Source organism: Amphibalanus amphitrite, unplaced genomic scaffold (assembly GCF_019059575.1).
Source record: "Amphibalanus amphitrite isolate SeventyFive unplaced genomic scaffold, NRLGWU_Aamphi_draft 000020F_arrow, whole genome shotgun sequence".
Lineage (NCBI taxonomy): Eukaryota > Metazoa > Arthropoda > Thecostraca > Balanomorpha > Balanidae > Amphibalanus > Amphibalanus amphitrite.
The window spans coordinates 1,555,380-1,576,630 of record NW_024881516.1 but is presented as its reverse complement, the minus strand read 5'-3'; the positions used below and the strand labels follow the sequence as shown (position 1 = coordinate 1,576,630).

Below are 21,251 nucleotides of genomic sequence, written 5' to 3'. Positions count from 1 at the left end.
AAGTTGCACACATCTGGAACCCGAGGCTGCGGCTAGATATTGACCCGAGGAATCGATTGCGACCCTTATTTTGGCGATCAGACGAACCCTTGAGGCACTTTTGACGCGCCCCTTCCTTTAAGGGCCGATTATGGGGTAAGGGGTAAGTTGCACACATCTGGAACCCGAGGCTGCGGCTAGATATTGACCCGAGAAATCGATTGCGACCCTTATTTTGGCGATCAGACGAACCCTTGAGGCACTTTTGACGCGCCCCTTCCTTTAAGGGCCGATTAAGGGGTAAGGGGTAAGTTGCACACATCTGGAACCCGAGGCTGCGGCTAGATATTGACCCGAGGAATCGATTGGGACCCATATTTTGGCGATCAGACGAACCCTTGAGGCACTTTTGACGCGCCCCTTCCTTTAAGGGCCGATTAAGGGGTAAGGGGTAAGTTGCACACATCTGGAACCCGAGGCTGCGGCTAGATATTGACCCGAGGAATCGGTTGCGACCCTTATTTTGGCGATCAGACGAACCCTTGAGGCACTTTTGACGCGCCCCTTCCTTTAAGGGCCGATTAAGGGGTAAGGGGTAAGTTGCACACATCTGGAACCCGAGGCTGAGGCTAGATATTGACCCGAAGAATCGATTGCGACCCTTATTTTGGCGATCAGACGAACCCTTGAGGCACTTTTGACGCGCCCCTTCCTTTAAGGGCCGATTAAGGGGTAAGGGGTAAGTTGCACACATCTGGAACCCAAGGCTGCGGCTAGATATTGACCCGAGGAATCGATTGCGACCCTTATTTTGGCGATCAGACGAACCCTTGAGGCACTTTTGACGCGCCCCTTCCTTTAAGGGCCGATTAAGGGGTAAGGGGTAAGTTGCACACATCTGGAACCCAAAGCTGCGGCTAGATATTGACCCGAGGAATCGATTGCGACCCTTATTTTGGCGATCAGACGAACCCTGGAGGCACTTTTGACGCGCCCCTTCCTTTAAGGGCCGATTAAGGGGTAAGGGGTAAGTTGCACACATCTAAAACCCGAGGCTGCAGCTAGATATTGACCCGAGGAATCGATTGCGACCCTTATTTTGGCGATCAGACGAACCCTTGAGGCACTTTTGACGCGCCCCTTCCTTTAAGGGCCGATTAAGGGGTAAGGGGTAAGTTGCACACATCTGGAACCCGAGGCTGCGGCTAGATATTGACCCGAGGAATCGATTGCGACCCTTACTTTGGCGATCAGACGAACCCATGAGGCACTTTTGACGCGCCCCTTCCTTTAAGGGCCGATTAAGGGGTAAGGGGTAAGTTGCACACATCTGGAACCCGAGGCTGCGGCTAGATATTGACCCGAGGAATCGATTGCGACCCTTATTTTGGCGATCAGACGAACCCTTGAGGCACTTTTGACGCGCCCCTTCCTTTAAGGGCCGATTAAGGGGTAAGGGGTAAGTTGCACACATCTGGAACCCAAGGCTGCGGCTAGATATTGACCCGAGGAATCGATTGCGACCCTTATTTTGGCGATCAGACGAACCCTTGAGGCACTTTTGACGCGCCCCTTCCTTTAAGGGCCGATTAAGGGGTAAGGGGTAAATTGCACACATCTGGAACCCGAGGCTGCTGCTAGATATTGACCCGAGGAATCGATTGCGACCCTTATTTTGGCGATCAGACGAACCCTTGAGGCACTTTTGACGCGCCCCTTCCTTTAAGGGCCGATTAAGGGGTAAGGGGTAAGTTGCACATATCTGGAACCCGAGGCTGCGGCTAGATATTGACCCGAGGAATCGATTGCGACCCTTATTTTGGCGATCAGACGAACCCTTGAGGCACTTTTGACGCGCCCCTTCCTTTAAGGGCCGATTAAGGGGTAAGGGGTAAGTTCCACACATCTGGAACCCGAGGTTGCGGCTAGATATCGACCCGAGGAATCAATTGCGACCCTTATTTTGGCGATCAGACGAACCCTTGAGGCACTTTTGACGCGCCCCTTCCTTTAAGGGCCGATTAAGGGGTAAGGGGTAAATTGCACACATCTGGAACCCGAGGCTGCGGCTAGATATTGACCCGAGGAATCGATTGCGACCCTTATTTTGGCGATCAGACGAACCCTTGAGGCACTTTTGACGCGCCCCTTCCTTTAAGGGCCGATTAAGGGGTAAGGGGTAAGTTCCACACATCTGGAACCCAAGGCTGCGGCTAGATATCGACCCGAGGAATCAATTGCGACCCTTATTTTGGCGATCAGACGAACCCTTGAGGCACTTTTGACGCGCCCCTTCCTTTAAGGGCCGATTAAGGGGTAAGGGGTAAATTGCACACATCTGGAACCCGAGGCTGCGGCTAGATATTGACCCGAGGAATCGATTGCGACCCTTATTTTGGCGATCAGACGAACCCTTGAGTTACTTTTGACGCGCCCCTTCCTTTAAGGGCCGATTAAGGGGTAAGGGTAAGTTGCACACATCTGGAACCCAAAGCTACGGCTAGATATTGACCCGAGGAATCGATTGCGACCCTTATTTTGGCGATCAGACGAACCCTTGAGGCACTTTTGACGCGCCCCTTCCTTTAAGGGCCGATTAAGGGGTAAGGGGTAAGTTGCACACATCTGGAACCCGAGGCTGCGGCTAGATATTGACCCGAGGAATCGATTGCGACCCTTATTTTGGCGATCAGACGAACCCTTGAGGCACTTTTGACGCGCCCCTTCCTTTAAGGGCCGATTATGGGGTAAGGGGTAAGTTGCACACATCTGGAACCCGAGGCTGCGGCTAGATATTGACCCGAGGAATCGATTGCGACCCTTATTTTGGCGATCAGACGAACCCTTGAGGCACTTTTGACGCGCCCCTTCCTTTAAGGGCCGATTAAGGGGTAAGGGGTAAGTTGCACACATCTGGAACCCGAGGCTGCGGCTAGATATTGACCCGAGGAATCGATTGGGACCCATATTTTGGCGATCAGACGAACCCTTGAGGCACTTTTGACGCGCCCCTTCCTTTAAGGGCCGATTAAGGGGTAAGGGGTAAGTTGCACACATCTGGAACCCGAGGCTGCGGCTAGATATTGACCCGAGGAATCGGTTGCGACCCTTATTTTGGCGATCAGACGAACCCTTGAGGCACTTTTGACGCGCCCCTTCCTTTAAGGGCCGATTAAGGGGTAAGGGGTAAGTTGCACACATCTGGAACCCGAGGCTGAGGCTAGATATTGACCCGAAGAATCGATTGCGACCCTTATTTTGGCGATCAGACGAACCCTTGAGGCACTTTTGACGCGCCCCTTCCTTTAAGGGCCGATTAAGGGGTAAGGGGTAAGTTGCACACATCTGGAACCCGAGGCTGCGGCTAGATATTGACCCGAGGAATCGATTGCGACCCTTATTTTGGCGATCAGACGAACCCTTGAGGCACTTTTGACGCGCCCCTTCCTTTAAGGGCCGATTATGGGGTAAGGGGTAAGTTGCACACATCTGGAACCCGAGGCTGCGGCTAGATATTGACCCGAGGAATCGATTGCGACCCTTATTTTGGCGATCAGACGAACCCTTGAGGCACTTTTGACGCGCCCCTTCCTTTAAGGGCCGATTAAGGGGTAAGGGGTAAGTTGCACACATCTGGAACCCGAGGCTGCGGCTAGATATTGACCCGAGGAATCGATTGGGACCCATATTTTGGCGATCAGACGAACCCTTGAGGCACTTTTGACGCGCCCCTTCCTTTAAGGGCCGATTAAGGGGTAAGGGGTAAGTTGCACACATCTGGAACCCGAGGCTGCGGCTAGATATTGACCCGAGGAATCGGTTGCGACCCTTATTTTGGCGATCAGACGAACCCTTGAGGCACTTTTGACGCGCCCCTTCCTTTAAGGGCCGATTAAGGGGTAAGGGGTAAGTTGCACACATCTGGAACCCGAGGCTGAGGCTAGATATTGACCCGAAGAATCGATTGCGACCCTTATTTTGGCGATCAGACGAACCCTTGAGGCACTTTTGACGCGCCCCTTCCTTTAAGGGCCGATTAAGGGGTAAGGGGTAAGTTGCACACATCTGGAACCCAAGGCTGCGGCTAGATATTGACCCGAGGAATCGATTGCGACCCTTATTTTGGCGATCAGACGAACCCTTGAGGCACTTTTGACGCGCCCCTTCCTTTAAGGGCCGATTAAGGGGTAAGGGGTAAGTTGCACACATCTGGAACCCAAAGCTGCGGCTAGATATTGACCCGAGGAATCGATTGCGACCCTTATTTTGGCGATCAGACGAACCCTGGAGGCACTTTTGACGCGCCCCTTCCTTTAAGGGCCGATTAAGGGGTAAGGGGTAAGTTGCACACATCTAAAACCCGAGGCTGCAGCTAGATATTGACCCGAGGAATCGATTGCGACCCTTATTTTGGCGATCAGACGAACCCTTGAGGCACTTTTGACGCGCCCCTTCCTTTAAGGGCCGATTAAGGGGTAAGGGGTAAGTTGCACACATCTGGAACCCGAGGCTGCGGCTAGATATTGACCCGAGGAATCGATTGCGACCCTTACTTTGGCGATCAGACGAACCCATGAGGCACTTTTGACGCGCCCCTTCCTTTAAGGGCCGATTAAGGGGTAAGGGGTAAGTTGCACACATCTGGAACCCGAGGCTGCGGCTAGATATTGACCCGAGGAATCGATTGCGACCCTTATTTTGGCGATCAGACGAACCCTTGAGGCACTTTTGACGCGCCCCTTCCTTTAAGGGCCGATTAAGGGGTAAGGGGTAAGTTGCACACATCTGGAACCCAAGGCTGCGGCTAGATATTGACCCGAGGAATCGATTGCGACCCTTATTTTGACGATCAGACGAACCCTTGAGGCACTTTTGACGCGCCCCTTCCTTTAAGGGCCGATTAAGGGGTAAGGGGTAAATTGCACACATCTGGAACCCGAGGCTGCTGCTAGATATTGACCCGAGGAATCGATTGCGACCCTTATTTTGGCGATCAGACGAACCCTTGAGGCACTTTTGACGCGCCCCTTCCTTTAAGGGCCGATTAAGGGGTAAGGGGTAAGTTGCACATATCTGGAACCCGAGGCTGCGGCTAGATATTGACCCGAGGAATCGATTGCGACCCTTATTTTGGCGATCAGACGAACCCTTGAGGCACTTTTGACGCGCCCCTTCCTTTAAGGGCCGATTAAGGGGTAAGGGGTAAGTTCCACACATCTGGAACCCGAGGCTGCGGCTAGATATCGACCCGAGGAATCAATTGCGACCCTTATTTTGGCGATCAGACGAACCCTTGAGGCACTTTTGACGCGCCCCTTCCTTTAAGGGCCGATTAAGGGGTAAGGGGTAAATTGCACACATCTGGAACCCGAGACTGCGGCTAGATATTGACCCGAGGAATCGATTGCGACCCTTATTTTGGCGATCAGACGAACCCTTGAGGCACTTTTGACGCGCCCCTTCCTTTAAGGGCCGATTAAGGGGTAAGGGGTAAGTTGCACACATCTGGAACCCAAGGCTGCGGCTAGATATTGACCCGAGGAATCGATTGCGACCCTTATTTTGGCGATCAGACGAACCCTTGAGGCACTTTTGACGCGCCCCTTCCTTTAAGGGCCGATTAAGGGGTAAGGGGTAAGTTGCACACATCTGGAACCCGAGGCTGCGGCTAGATATTGACCCGAGGAATCGATTGCGACCCTTATTTTGGCGATCAGACGAACCCTTGAGGCACTTTTGACGCGCCCCTTCCTGTAAGGGCCGATTATGGGGTAAGGGGTAAGTTGCACACATCTGGAACCCGAGGCTGCGGCTAGATATTGACCCGAGGAATCGATTGCGACCCTTATTTTGGCGATCAGACGAACCCTTGAGGCACTTTTGACGCGCCCCTTCCTTTAAGGGCCGATTAAGGGGTAAGGGGTAAGTTGCACACATCTGGAACCCGAGGCTGCGGCTAGATATTGACCCGAGGAATCGATTGGGACCCTTATTTTGGCGATCAGACGAACCCTTGATGCACTTTTGACGCGCCCCTTCCTTTAAGGGCCGATTAAGGGGTAAGGGGTAAGTTGCACACATCTGGAACCCGAGGCTGCGGCTAGATATTGACCCCAGGAATCGGTTGCGACCCTTATTTTGGCGATCAGACGAACCCTTGAGGCTTTTTTGACGCGCCCCTTCCTTTAAGCGCCGATTAAGGGGTAAGGGGTAAGTTGCACACATCTGGAACCCGAGGCTGCGGCTAGATATTGACCCGAGGAATCGATTGCTACCCTTATTTTGGCGATCAGACGAACCCTTGAGGCACTTTTGACGCGCCCCTTCCTTTAAGGGCCGATTAAGGGGTACGGGGTAAGTTGCACACATCTGGAACCCAAGGCTTCGGCTAGATATTGACCCGAGGAATCGATTGCGACCCTTATTTTGGCGATCAGACGAACCCTTGAGGCACTTTTGACGCGCCCCTTCCTTTAAGGGCCGATTAAGGGGTAAGGGGTAAGTTGCACAGATCTGGAACCCGAGGCTGCGGCTAGATATTGACCCGAGGAAGCGATTGCGACCCTTATTTTGGCGATCAGACGAACCCTTGAGGCACTTTTGACGCGCCCCTTCCTTTAAGGGCCGATTAAGGGGTAAGGGGTAAGTTGCACACATCTGGAACCCGAGGCTGCGGCTAGATATTGACCCGAGGAATCGATTGCGACCCTTATTTTGGCGATCAGACGAACCCTTGAGGCACTTTTGACGCGCCCCTTCCTTTAAGGGCCGATTAAGGGGTAAGGGGTAAGTTGCACACATCTGGAACCCGAGGCTGCGGCTAGATATTGACCCCAGGAATCGATTGCGACCCTTACTTTGGCGATCAGACGAACCCTTGAGGCACTTTTGACGCGCCCCTTCCTTTAAGGGCCGATTAAGGGGTAAGGGGTAAGTTGCACACATCTGGAACCCGAGGCTGCGGCTAGATATTGACCCGAGGAATCGATTGCGACCCTTATTTTGGCGATCAGACGAACCCTTGAGGCACTTTTGACGCGCCCCTTCCTTTAAGGGCCGATTAAGGGGTAAGGGGTAAGTTGCACACATCTGGAACCCGAGGCTGCGGCTAGATATTGACCCGAGGAATCGATTGCGACCCTTATTTTGGCGATCAGACGAACCCTTGAGGCACTTTTGACGCGCCCCTTCCTTTAAGGGCCGATTAAGGGGTGAGGGGTAAATTGCACACATCTGGAACCCGAGGCTGCGGCTAGATATTGACCCGAGGAATCGATTGCGACCCTTATTTTGGCGATCAGACGAACCCTTGAGGCACTTTTGACGCGCCCCTTCCTTTAAGGGCCGATTAAGGGGTAAGGGGTAAGTTGCACACATCTGGAACCCGAGGCTGCGGCTAGATATTGACCCGAGGAATCGATTGCGACCCTTATTTTGGCGATCAGACGAACCCTTGAGGCACTTTTGACGCGCCCCTTCCTTTAAGGGCCGATTAAGGGGTAAGGGGTAAGAGCTAGGGCCATATAAATGTCATATTCTTGCTCCCCGTCCCCCAATTGACCTAATATGAGTTTTTCAAGCGATTCTGAATCCGACGCTGTATTCGTTGCTGTTGCTGACGCTAACTTCACGGACATCGACCTTCACTACCTTGAGGTCTGTTTTGTTGTTGGGCAGCTGTAAGATCATGTGACGTCATCAAAGGTCAACAAAGTTTTTTTGCTAATAACTCCGTACAGGAACAAGATAAAGCAGCGCGGATGATCTCATTGTGTTCAGCTCGTCAAAACGCATCAAATGATATACATGATGACCTCGAGGTCACGTGACCTGAGGTCAACCTTTGACCTTGACCTTTCGAGGTCAACATATATATCATTCGATGCGGATTGACAAGAGGATCACGATGATGCTCTTAGTTTTTTCCTATCTTGACTAATTCGAAAGTTATTCGAGAAAAACTCCATATCCAGCGCCGCCATTTTGACTTTGACCCCTGTGACGTCATCTTTGACCTAACCTGAAAATGACCTGCGTAAAAATTGTAGACCTTGTCCGTGCGTATCCGATGCCGTTTACCGCTTGTCGCTATCTTGCTTCGTTCTCGAGATCTCGGGGGGGGGGCGGTCATCCGCCCCCCCCCCGTCGGTTCTAAGTTGGCGCAGACCCCCGTCGGTGCGCGGGTTAAGTACGCCTACTGCAGTCTCACCCCTCTTTCTCTCTCTCTCGTTCTCTCCCTCTCTCTCTCTCTCTCTCTCTCTCTCTCTCTCTCTCTCTCCTCTCACTCATTAATTTTTTTAGTGCGCCTCTTCCACCAAGAACGCGCGGTCCCAGCTCCGTGTTTCTTTCATCTGCCACTAGATGGCACTAGCTGTAAACGCCTGAAGGTAGGCTGCACCGCACGGCTCCGCCGACTGCTGTCGCCGCGCCGGTCGGTCGGTTTATTACCGTCGCCCGTCACAACTAGGGACATGGACACAGACGGTGGCAAAGGACACGGACAGGGCCGCACGTGCCAGTACCGGTACCCTCCGCATTTATCGCCAGTAGGTATTCCTTCTCCTTTGACGTCCGTGTTTCCCGGGTCTGACAAACGTCCGTATTTTTCGCCTTTGGGTGTCCGTATTCCCATGTATGACGTCCGAGCTACCCGGATCTGACGTTCGTATTCCCGTCCGTACTTCCCGTGTCTGACGTCCGTATCCCATGACTGACATCCGTATTCCCCGTGTATATCGTCAGTATTCGCCGTGTCTGACGTTCATATTCCCCGGGTCTGACGTCCTATTTCTCCTGTGTCTGACGCGGTGACCGATGTGGGCAGCGCGGTGTCTGACCCGGTGACCGGTGCGGTGTGGGCAGCGCGGATGGAGCAGTTCGGCCAGCAGTACCTCAGCCGGATAGAGCAGCTGCAGGTGGGCACCGCGCGTACGCTCACCCGTGTCGAGGACAAGCTGGGCCAGCTGCAGGAGCGCGCGCGCGTCTGGGACACCTTCCAGTCGGTGATCACCTCGTGGACGGACCTGCTGGTCGGCACCGACCGCAAGATGGACCTCCTCAAAGAGTCAGTACCTGTCGATGCACTCACTGCTAATGCTGCTAATATGAATGCCTTACCGAGACACGAGTCATGATCCGCTAGATGAAATGACGATCAAAAAGTGTGCCGCTCCAGCATCAGGGTATTTACCACGCTGCTCTGTTATAAGGGACGCTTTTCATCAGTTATCAGGGCGTTGACCGTGCCGTTCCATCCTTAGGAGCAATGACCGTGATGTTCCATTGTCAGGGGCATTGACCGGACGGTCGAGCTGTATGAGGACATCACGCCCTACTCGGCCGTCTCGTATGCCGTCGATCAGCTGAACGCCCAGCTGGCCCGCCTGGTGGCCAAAATACCAGAGTCTTCCGGTGCCATGGTCAACGACTTCGCCATCAAAGGCGTCATGGCCACGCTCCGAGAGCTCAAGACCAAGATCGAAGGCATGAACCGACGGAGATTTGTCATCAAAAAGGTAATCACGAGATCAATTAAAACAATAGGTATAAACTAGATTGAATGAAGTAATAAATAACATAACTGTGTATAGACAATTAAAGTTACCATTCATACACGTCCTAAGTAGCGCTTTGTTTCACCAGTGCTCGCTAATGTTTTGTTTCTCGCCCGCGCCCCTGGGTACACACAACTGGCGGATTCCCGTTGCGGCCCGTGCTGTCGCCCCCTGAGCTCTGACCTGACGGTGCGCGGCCGCAGGTGGTCAACTCTGTGGAGTCGGAGCCGGGCGTGGTGTCGGCGGGCCCCGGCGCCGACATCCAGTACCGGGACATCCAGGACGAGCTGGAGGAGGCCATCAGCAGCAACAACATGCTCAACGCCATCGAGGTGAAGCTGGACAGGATCGCCGCCGTGGTGACGGAGCGCCGGCCGCCCGAGGTGCACGCCGCCCGCCGCCGAAACTCCACCGAGAGCGTGCTGCGCCAGGCACGGCCGCGGGTGCACGGCGAGCCGCGCGGCCGCCGCCGCCCGCCGCCGGGACGTCCGCCGCCCACCAGCGCCGCCGCCGCCGCTGCCGGCGTGGACAGCTCCGACGCACCGAGCTGCGACAAACTGCTCAAACAGTGGACTCAGATGGAGCTCAACTTTGACCAGTTCGAGTCGGTGCGCGAGGCCGTGGGTCGGATGGAGGACGTGCTCGACTACCGCACCTCCACCATGGAAGTGAAGCTGGACCGGCTCGAGGACGTCCTGTTCCGACAGGGCTCCAAGCAGGACAAGAGCGACCTCTCGCTGCAGCGCCACCAGGAGGACGTCGTGGCGCGTCTCAAGACCATCCGGCAGGCCGGCTCCGAGACGGTCGAGGCGTTCCGCAACGTCTCCGACACGACGGCGGCGCTGGCGGCGGGCCTGGGGCAGCACCGGGAGCGCACCGAGCAGCGGCAGGCCAACATCAGCCGGCTGCTGGCTGAGCTGCACGACCACGGCCGGCAGGCGGCGACCAACTCGTCCCAGGCGCTGCAGGCACTCACCGAGGCGGTCAACAGCACGGCCGTCACCACCATGGACCGGCTGTTCGCCGCGCTCGACCTGCTGGCCAAGCCGGCGGCGGGCGCGGAGGCGGCGACAGGCACGGCGGCGGCCGGCGGTCACCAGGCGGCCGGCGCGGGCGCGGCGCCCACCCAGCAGCCGCCGCCGCCGCCCGGGCCCGGCCTGCCCGGCCTGCGCGGCTGCGAGGACCTGGCCGAGCTCGGCATGGAGAGCGACGTGCGCTACCGGTTCGGCGACGCGTTCGGCCCGCCGGTCGGCCTCGACTTCATGGAGCGCTACTGCGACATGGACACGGACGGCGGAGGGTGGACGGTCAGTGGGACGGATGTGGGGAGGGGGACGGTCAGTGGGACGGGTGTGGGGAGGGGGACGTTCGGCTGAGCAGGGTAGGTGGACGGTCAGTGGGCATGGCGGAGGGGAGGTGGATGGTCTCAGTGAGCCGAAAGGACGGTCAGTCGGGCAGAGCTTGTACAATAAACAGTCTCTCTTGAAAGTACCGCGTAACGTTGCGGTGGATTCATCAAGCTCGACCGAGGAAGGGCTGCTAAATTTAAGTCACCAAACCAAGTGTCACCTTCATCCATTCCCCACGTCAATTGGTTCAGTGACTTTCAAATTTAGCAGCCCTTTCTCGGTCGGGGGGACTGATGAATCCAACCGCAACGATGCACGGCACTTTCAAGAGAGACTGTACTTACTCACGTTGATGGTTTGGATTAGATTGGATCTCTTGAAAGTGCCGTGCATCGTTGCGGTTGGATTCATCAGTCCCCCGACCGAGAAAGGGCTGCTAAATTTGAAAGTCGGTTTGATTACCACTTCGATGGTATTTCTCGCAAGGTTGGCAACTTTTCCAGTGGCGGTCGCAGGGGGGGGGGGGCTTTTCAGGGCATGCCCCCAAGGCAAATAAGGGGGGCCATCACATCATTTGCCCTCCCCCCCAAGCAACCGATGGGCCCCCATGAGCGCATGGGGCGCTGGCCCTTATTCGATTGTCACAAGGCTCAAGAAACCCACGCCCAGCTATGAATAGTTCCCACACCGACCTTTGAGCGTCCTACACTGATCTCTGAGGGCCCTTCAGTGGCGGTCAAGCGCCCACATTGACTGCTGAGAGCCCACATCGACCTCTGAGGGCCCTCCAATGGTCTTTAAGGGCCACTAAACCGGCCTCAGGGGGCCCCAACCGGCGTCTGAGGGTCTCACACCGGCATCTGGTGGCCTCATTTCTGTCTCTGGGATCCCAAGACTAACCTTTAGGTGCCTCTGAGGGCCCCACACTGGCTTCTGAAGACCCGATGCCGGTCGCTAAGGGTCCGCATCGGCCTCTGAGGGTCCATCTTGGCCTTTGTGTACCCTCTGCTTGCCTCTGGGGTCCAGCGCCGGCCCATGCCGATCTTTTAGGGCTCCACGCTGACCTCTGAGGGCCCCATGCTGGCCTGTAAGGACCTACATTAGCCTCTCAGGGCCCAAGTCGGTCTCTGATGGTCTCAAACTGCCCTTTACAGGCCCTGTAATGATCTCTGAGGGCCCTAAACTGGCCTCCAAGGACTCAAACCGGTCTCTAAAGGTCCCACACGGCCCACTAAGGTCCCACGCCGATGGTCCCATTTCCGTTTCTGGGACCCAAGACTGACCCTATGTGCCTCTGAAGGCCCCGTACTGGCTTCTGAAGGATCGATGCCGACTTCTGAGGACCCACGCCACGCCGGTCTTTAAGGGCCTCACACCGACGTCTGAGGCCCCACACTAGCCTCTGAAGGGCCCAAACTGGCCTCTATAGGCCCCCATGAGGTCTCTACACCGGCCACTGATGGCCCTATTATGTTCTCTGGGGGGCCCAAGACTTACCTTTGGGCGTCACGCACTTGCCTCTGAGGGCCCACATCAGCCTCTGGGGCCCCATCTGGGCCTTTGAGGCCCTTCGCTGACCCTTGGGTCCAACGCCGGCCTCTTGGGGTTTGACTTAAATTACTTACCTACCAGTTACTCACAGTTGTGCTTAAGTAAAAAAAAAAGACAAAACGAAACACATGTGATTGAACACATACCCAGCTAACAGGAAACGTTAGTACAACGTTGTCACAACGTCGTGTTTCGGTAAGTTGCGAAATTACGTTTTAATTACGTTCTAGCAACGTTCTGAACGTTGTGAAGCCATGGTTTGGTCCTAAAGTTGTGGTAAAACGTTGTGACAACGTTTTATTGGTACGTTGCAGCAACCGCACACTTGCAACATTATATTTTGATAATGCATGGTGACATATATGGCCATATAATGCATTTCCTTTGACTTCCAATGCGCATGTTCAGTTTTCATCGTTAAATTTGACATGTTTTAACACTAGGACTGTTCAGTTGTTCACGTTGTCAGCTGGTGGTCGCCAACACGTTGTTAAAACGGTTTTTCACAACCTTGACATTATAGGTACTGAATAATCAGCGGTGTTTTTACAAGTAAATTCTGATACCTCTCTCTCTCTATCTCTCTCTAACATATATATATATATATATATATATATATATATATATATATATATATATATATATATATATATATATATATATATACATATATATATGTATGTATGTATGTATGTATGTATAGCATATAGTTAAAAGGCGGGTGGGTATTAATTTGATGGTGACTCCGGTTGCCAGTCTTTGCCGTAGCGCTCCGGAGTTAGTATGGTTTCGGACCGCCAAGTCCGGCACAAATCCGGCTCCCTGCTACCCAAACAATATGCCCGGTTACATAGCATTTTTGTCGGGGCTGTTGCTCACTTCTTCTGCGATAATTTTAATGTAGTACTTTTCGTATATTTAGATGAGATCATTGTGTAAATTGCAAAGCGTCATTGGCATGTTTTGCAACATCACAGGCGGAGCTAGAGGCTTGCAACTATCCCTATGTAAACGCGGCTGTTATCCGCGGCTGCCAGCGAACCACGCCGGCAGCCAGTGTCGAGCGGAGGCGGCCGCCCTGACCTCGCCGGAGGGGCCGTGACGTCAGTGTCACCGGCCGGCGTTCAGAGCCAGCCGGCCGAGCCGCAGTCTGCGCGACCCGAGCAAGCAGTGAGGACCGGCGGCGGGCGCGGCAGAGGTAGCTGGAAGATGAAAGATAGCGCCAGTTGTCTGCGCTTGATGTGATTGTTGTTTTGACTGGTAAGTCAAAGTACCATTTACGAGTAGCATTTGCAAGATTGTGCCTTGTAATATCGTGCGGTCTAGGCTATAGTTCATTGTAGCTCTAGCCACTAAGGTGTTGACATGTTTGATCTAGCCTGTCGCACTGTTACGGGAAGTGGTGAAGGTATTTTTGTGATTTTTTTTTCATGAATTGAATATGTCTGATTTTCCCTCATGTCTTCCCGCAGACGTCCTGCAACTCGTCAGCGCGCCTTGTGGCAGGCCTACTATCGGCAATGCGGTAGCGAAGTGGCTGTCCGGAAGCTGCGACCGGAACGGGGGGCGTGCAGACCGTCTGGTCAGGCACTGCCAGCTGCCGAGGGACATCGAGGCCGCAAATGAGCCGGTGCCTAACGGTCCGCCGAGTGATCCTCCCAGCGAGGGTTAGTGAAGAAGTGAACTTCCACCAGTTCTGGCGTGCTAGCGGCTAGCGCTAGAGCCGGTAGAACCCAATTCCGTCCCACGCACCCATGGGGGCGCCCCTGGGCCCCATGCCCCATTACCGATGCCGCCGCTGTCGTTTTTTTTTTTTTTTGTAAATTGACCTGTGTGATGTATTGAAATATACACTTCTTACATGCCTTTTTTACAAGTCTAGAGAACGGGAAGAGAGCGCCGGAAACACATTCTGAGTATGTTGCGAACACGTTAAGAGGACGTTGCGAAAATGTTTAGGACGTTTACTCGGGGTCGCAGGGACGCGATACGAAGTAGCGACAACGTGGTGCGCACGTGATAAAAACGTTCAGAAACGTCGCAGAGACGTTGCCAAAGCGTTCTATTCTCGTTGTAGTCACGTTGTGGAAACGTGGTGACAACGTTCCAGAAACACTGTTGGCACGTTACAGAAAACATTTCATAACGTTGGCGGGACGTTGTGAGAACGGTTTTGGGACGTCACGGTCACGTTACCGAAACGTTGTGATGACATTTAAATGCATGGTCGGATGACGTTGTCACGCCGTTGTCTGGAGTCTACAAAATTACGTTGTCACAACGACAAATCGGAACGTTGTGGTAACCATTTGACAACGTTTAAACGACGTTGTAACAACGGCAAATTGTTAGCTGGGTACCTACTGATGACCCAATGTCAAAAGTTTTAGCGGGATGTCTTCGAAAATGGCTAAATTAGCCGCGTTTACTTTTTACGGCAGCCAATTCACAGTTGCGTGAATTATTGACATTATCAGTGCTTCAAAATGCACTTATCGATACCTGTTCGACATGGTACACTCTCAAAGTTCGCAATGAGCCCCGCTCGGGTGCCGCTCCCTACCCCCCCCCCCCCGCTTCACCGGCCATGGCTGGATTCCTGGCCCCATTCACCCCCAATGTTTCAGCCGCTCCTACGCCCATGGGCCCCTTTAAGCTAGCACCGGGCCCCCCGGGTCAACGCGGGGGCCCCTTTGCCAAGTTGACCCCCCCCCCCCAAACGCCAAGTCTGCGACCGCCCCTAAACTTCTCGCCTTTATCTTAGGTGCACTGACATGCATGTCAGTGCATGCGCGCTAACACCGAATCTCCTACCTAACAGGTAATTCAGCGACGAAATGATTTTGGAACGCCAAAGCTAAACTTCAGTCAAGCATGGAATGCCTACAAACACGGCTTCGGAGACCTGGACAAGGAGTTTTGGTTCGGAAACGAAAACATCCACAAGTAAGGATTAATATTTTCTCAGCAATGTTGGATTGGCTGGCAACTAGGCACTGAAGTAGGCTTCGTAAATAGGCTGAACAATTTACAGATATCCGTCATTCGGTACCTACAATAACATGCCGATTGCCGAACATCCCTTTTATCAAGGCCGCATATTGTTTCTCTATTTTGAAGAATCGTTTCACGGGGATTCAGGGTGATTTATCCGTTTGAGCTTCAGCACGAACTGCGAGCGGCGAGCATGTTATACTTGCAAGCTCGGCACATCTCATTTGATGTTGTTCGTCCTCAGGCTAACGCACGACCAGGATGTGACTCTTCGAGTAGATCTCGAAGACTTTGACGGAAACACCGCCTACGCCATTTACACCAAGTTTAAGTAAGTCGTGCATTTTACTAATTGTAGGTAGGTACCGTGGGTAAATACATTTCGGAACTCAGTGCAGTTATGCCAGATGGTCCACGATATACGCAATGAAAAGGTGAATAAACATTTCAACGGAACCAATGCATAACACATTTATAATCGACTAGGATACTCAGGTTACTAGTTAGACGTGCAAAGATTCATTTTGTTTTCGCTGTGAAATGTGCGAGTAAAAATTAACATGCGAGCACCTTGTTTTCGGTAGGGGTGTTTGACAAAGAGCACATATCACGTTCCTTCTTTTTAACCTTTTGTGTGTGTTTTGCTTATGACTAATGTTCGGAGTGTAGAGGCCTGGACATTGTCATTGCTCAGAGTTTCAGGCGAGGACGACGGCTATTACCTGGAGGTGGCTGGTTACCATGGGAACGCGTCTGACTCACTGACGTCACACAACCTGAGCAAGTTCTCCACGTGGGACGTGACCAACGACAAGGCGCCGCCCTGCTGTCCCTGTGCCAACGCTTACGGAGGCGGCTGGTGGTTCAACAGGTACATACGCCTCCATATCCCGGACTCGGAAGCAGTTGTGAGAAGTTCCTGTAGAGGGGATACAGGCCAGAATAGTCCCCATTGCACTCCCAACAACGATCTGACACCTATCGTTAATGACCATGAGCCACACCGAACCGGAAAGCTGGGGTGCATGGTGGCCACTAACGCTTTTATCATATATTTATTATTGAGCAATTAGCGTGCACGGTAATAAAAAATGCGGCGTCGACAGGGCCACATTGTAAATCGCTCCCCGAAACGTTCAGCATGCTCCAACACACGCTAATTGGCTGCCTGCCGCGTGCTTCAATGTCACGAGCGGGAGACTAGACAGTCGACAGCCACCGTGTGCCGTGCGGCACAGCATACCTACGGGTGTGCACTGCTAACGCCATCTATTGGTAGCTTTCTGCGTTCATTTGTATTCATAAAAAAACATCACAAATACCATTGGTAGGTCCTGGTGATGGTCGGCGGATCGTACTAAATTCGATTCGTCTGGATTGGTCGTAGCATGAGTCTCCTCTTTCAAAAAAACATCGAACACAACATTATACACTACAAGTACACACATTACAACATCGCTTTGAAGTCAGAAAGCGTCTCTATTGCGGCTAAATTTACATCAAGTTGGTTCCATTCTCGGATAGTTTTAGGAAAGAACGAATTGTGGTATGATAGTAGTCGCGATTGTATCCGCCTTATCTTTTTGGGATGATCGTTCCTCCCTATGTAGTTAGGCCTAAGAATAATATTATCAGTGTCATGTCTACTCTCGCCATGGTACAATTTGAACAAAAAACACAATCTGGCAACTTTGCGTCGTCCTTCCAGCGTGTCCCAGCCAATTGATGACAACATATCTGTGACGCTGATATCCCTACTGTAATCGTTCAAGGTAAAACGAGCTGCACGCCTCTGTATCATCTCTAAATTGTGTTTCATTCCTTCTGCGTTGGGATCCCAAACACAACTTGCATATTCTATTAATGGCCTAACTAAAGATGTATACACTGTTTCTTTTACTACTTGTGGACAGCCTTTAACCTTCCAGGCGGTGGGGGGGGGGGGGGCATTTTTTTGCCCCCCCTTTAGTTTTTTCGATATATCTCGAGAACCGCTGCGCCGATCGTCACCAAACTTTCAGTACCCTCCCGGGAGCAGCTAGCGCACATGGTGACCAAAAATGTTTCCAAAGGCTATGATAGGTTGGCCGCTAATGACGTCAGAGTGACGTAATTTTCGCCATTTTCGACCCAAAAAAAGGTTTCGCGGGAAGAGCTGTCAGGCCTACAGCTTTAGAGATACAGAAAAATGTGTCAGACATAAAAGGTGTGAAATTAAAAGGGCTACAAAACTGCTATTTCGGTTTTTCAAATTTTTTGGATTTTGACCCCAAAAATCAAAAAATAGATTTTTTGAATATAATAGCCAAAAAATCCAAAAAGTTTTTTTGAATTTCGAAAAACCGGAATATATGTGATAGCCCCTACCGCCTTCTATCTACATACCAAATTTGAGATCGATACCTCTTTTTTTTGGCCAAGTTATGGCGAAAAAACTGTTCAAAATTGATGACGTCAAATTTTCAAACTCAATTTTTAGCAATTCTAGACCTCGTAGCGCAAAACAAAGACCCCCATTAGACTCCCCGTGACGAGCTGCATCGAATCGATACCCATTTTATGCAAAAATATCAACTTTGAAATTTGACCTTTTTTGACCTGACCTTGACCTGACCTCCACCAGAAAGTGACCTAAACCGTACCTGATGGTCTTATAACCAACACCATTGAGTTGGAAATGAAAAACTGGCCATAAAACATGCATCGCATAACCTTAGTAAAGTTGGGCTCATGTGGTGACCCTTGGTGACCTTTGGTGACCTGACCTGTGACCTGACCTGGTATGACCAGTGACCTCTAATAGCAACATATGTACTAGACAACTGACGCCTTATCGCTGATTTTCGACAAAATGCGTTTTACTCGGTGTTATAGCGCTTTCCCTAGAAGCCCCGTGAACGGTGAAACATTTTATCTTTGACCTGACCTGTGACGTCATCGGTGACCCCGAGATCAATGAAATTTGGTTTCCCTCGACAAATTTGACAGGGCTATCGAACGCCGTTTGAATTTTCCGGATCCGTCCAGTAGTTTCGGAGATACGGGGGGGGGGGCAAAAAAGTGCCCCCCCCCCCCACCGCGCGGAAGGTGGCTGGTAGGCCCACCGCCTGCCGGGTTAAAATTTCTTTTCACAAATCTTAACATTTGGTTACCTCTACTAGCCACATACTGTATATGTCTTTGCCAGCTACAAGTATTCGAAATGAACACTCCTAAGTATTTGAACTCTTCTACTACTGGGATTGCTGAGTTATTGAAAAAGTACTTTGGGACTGCCGCACGCTTGTTTCTTGACATTCTCATTATAGCACATTTATTTACATTTACTGACATTTTCCAATCCTTACACCATTGCAATAATGCATCTAGGTTTGTCTGCAACTTATGAGTAGAGTCTATGTTACTTACAACATCTGTGTATAGTACAACATCATCAGCGTACATGCGTATCGAGCAATCAATTCTATCAGGCAAGTCATTTATATATAAGAGAAACAAAATTGGCCCGAGTAGGGGAAGGAGGGTGAATTGCGCCACCTTAAGGAAAAATGCTAATTGCAAGAAAACCGCTGGAGATATAAGCATGCACTGGTAACCATTTCAAAGAGGAGCTCATTGGCTACGATTTAAGAGCCTCCCGATCAATTAATAATGTTTCGTTTGCTTCTGACAGCTGTTTTTCAGAAACATGCAAAAGGGCGCATTTGCCAACAACTGCTGTAAATTGCGCCAGGGGGATGGCGCAATTAGAACCCAATCGCGCCCTATATTTTACATGGCTAAGTGAATGAGACGGAATGCATACACCCCGGCAGTCTAATGTCATTGCGGCTTACTTAAACATTTATAATGTTATTCAGGCTGGATGAATAATAAATGTAGATATAAATCGCGATGTCTTTTGCCCAGGTAGATAACTTTACATGTGTCCGTACGCTTGTAAAAGTGCAACGAAAACGTTTACTGTAACCGACTAGATATATGTGAACGTATGCGCCTATACAGTTAAATTTTCAATCGGTTCTCTCAAAATTAATAATTTTATAGTTTTGACAACTTAATGATATCAGTTTTTACTTTTTCATCATAGCTGTCACTTCTCACGCCTGAGTGCATGTTGAAAATGTCGTATTTTGTCAATTACACCACAAGTCGTAGCCTAAATGGCAGCTGCATTATAAGTTTGACGATAGAGATAATTTGCGGACTGACGACAGCGGGCTGCTCCCTTGCCTGACATAAAACTCCTTCTTTATTGCAATCAGTTAATGATGCATTCATACTGTCGTGATACAATGGCTACACCATTATTCTATTTGCGCCCCCCTGGCGCAATTGCCATGGGCGCAATTAAAATTGAGATACTTTTTGATAAAAGCATAGAAGTTATCATAAAGATGTTGCAGGAAGCTTACGGTTTCAGTGAAATACAATGAAAAAAAGGATTTTTCTTTCTAAATATCACTCTGAAAATCACACAAATATCGTAAATTTTTATAGCCAACGGTTCAAAATACTGCAAAAAAGTTAAGAAAACGCCATAACATCTTTGATGGCGTATTGAGCCTTGCTGATTGGCTTCATCGGAGTGTTTGGGCCATAAAATGAACAATCCAGTGGTGAAAATAATGTTTTCGAACACAAAATTCTAAACATGCTATTGAATCCGTGGGAATGTTGGTGGGCGCAATTGGTTAGGAGGGCGCAATACACCCACTTTCCCCTACACTTCCCTGCGGAACTCCTGACGTTACCTGTATCTCGTCAGAATGGCAATTATCTAACACAACACTTTGTTTTCTGTTACATAGGAATGCTTTAATCCAATCAATTACTTTTTTATCTAACTTGTACGTTTCAAGCTTCTTTAAGAGGTGGTAATGTGACACTTTGTCAAAAGCTTTGCTGAAGTCGATAAATGCAAGATCTACACTATGTTTTTGGTCAAGTGACGAGAAAGTATCTTGACAAAACATTATTAATTGTGACTCACACGATAAGTGCTTTCGGAATCCAAACTGAAACCGCGAAAATAGGTTTGTTTCTTCTAAATAAGTTGTGATTGCACAAGTTAAAATGCGCTCCATCAATTTACAGCAGATGCAAGTAAGGGATATTGGACGGTAATTCTCGGGCTGCTTTGAATTACCACCTTTAAAAACTGGGTGAACTGATGCCCTGCGCCAGTCTTGGGGCACATCCCCCGTACTTAAGGACTGTTCAAATATAATCTTTAAAAACATTGCAGCAACCCTGGCACAATACTTCAGAATAGCGCCAGAGATGCCGTCAGGTCCAGGGGCCTTGGTTACGTTTATGTTCTTTAATAGACCTACAACACCGTTATAGTCTATTTCTACGGGCAGCATAGACCCCATTGACTCAGTTACACGATAGTTCGATGGAACAGTTTCAGGTGCATCACTCAAGCCACAAAACACTTTTTTGTACTGCATATTTAACACATTGGCTATTCCTCTTGGATCTACCACTAGTTCACCACTTTGAGACCGAATAGAGGAGATTCCTGTTTTTTGACCGCGCATAGTTTTTACGTATTTCCAAAAGCACTTACTATTTTCTTTAATCAGGGAACCAAGCTTCCTTTTATAGTTCATTTCTGCTTGCCTATGGGCTCGTTTTACGACCCTTTTCAGTTCTTTGTATTTACGCCAAAACTCCTCTTGCCTACACGCCTTAGCCTTTTGATGTAGCTTTCGCTGTTTGTCATCAAGGCGCCTGAGTTCGGGGCTATACCACGGGGGGTCAGCACTAGTGTTGGCTTTACGACTTGGGATACATTTTTCTACTTGCTTTATAGATG

The 21,251-nt window shown here is 50.8% G+C and overlaps 1 protein-coding gene across 2 annotated transcripts in view; it reads left to right on the top strand.

The window, feature by feature from the left end:
• The window catches only part of LOC122390487 (angiopoietin-4-like), a 39,405-nt gene that overhangs the window by 9,690 nt on the left and 8,464 nt on the right, over positions 1–21,251 (top strand). Inside the window, exons 3-8 of one of the 2 annotated variants that reach the window (XM_043383493.1) lie at positions 8,842–9,043; positions 9,269–9,494; positions 9,737–10,840; positions 15,255–15,379; positions 15,672–15,758; positions 16,122–16,298. In XM_043383493.1, coding sequence (XP_043239428.1) covers positions 8,842–9,043; positions 9,269–9,494; positions 9,737–10,840; positions 15,255–15,379; positions 15,672–15,758; positions 16,122–16,298 — 1,921 coding nt within the window. Of the gene's footprint in view, positions 1–8,841; positions 9,044–9,268; positions 9,495–9,736; positions 10,841–15,254; positions 15,380–15,671; positions 15,759–16,121; positions 16,299–21,251 lie in introns of those variants that run through there. The other variant, XM_043383501.1, reaches the window with a different exon arrangement.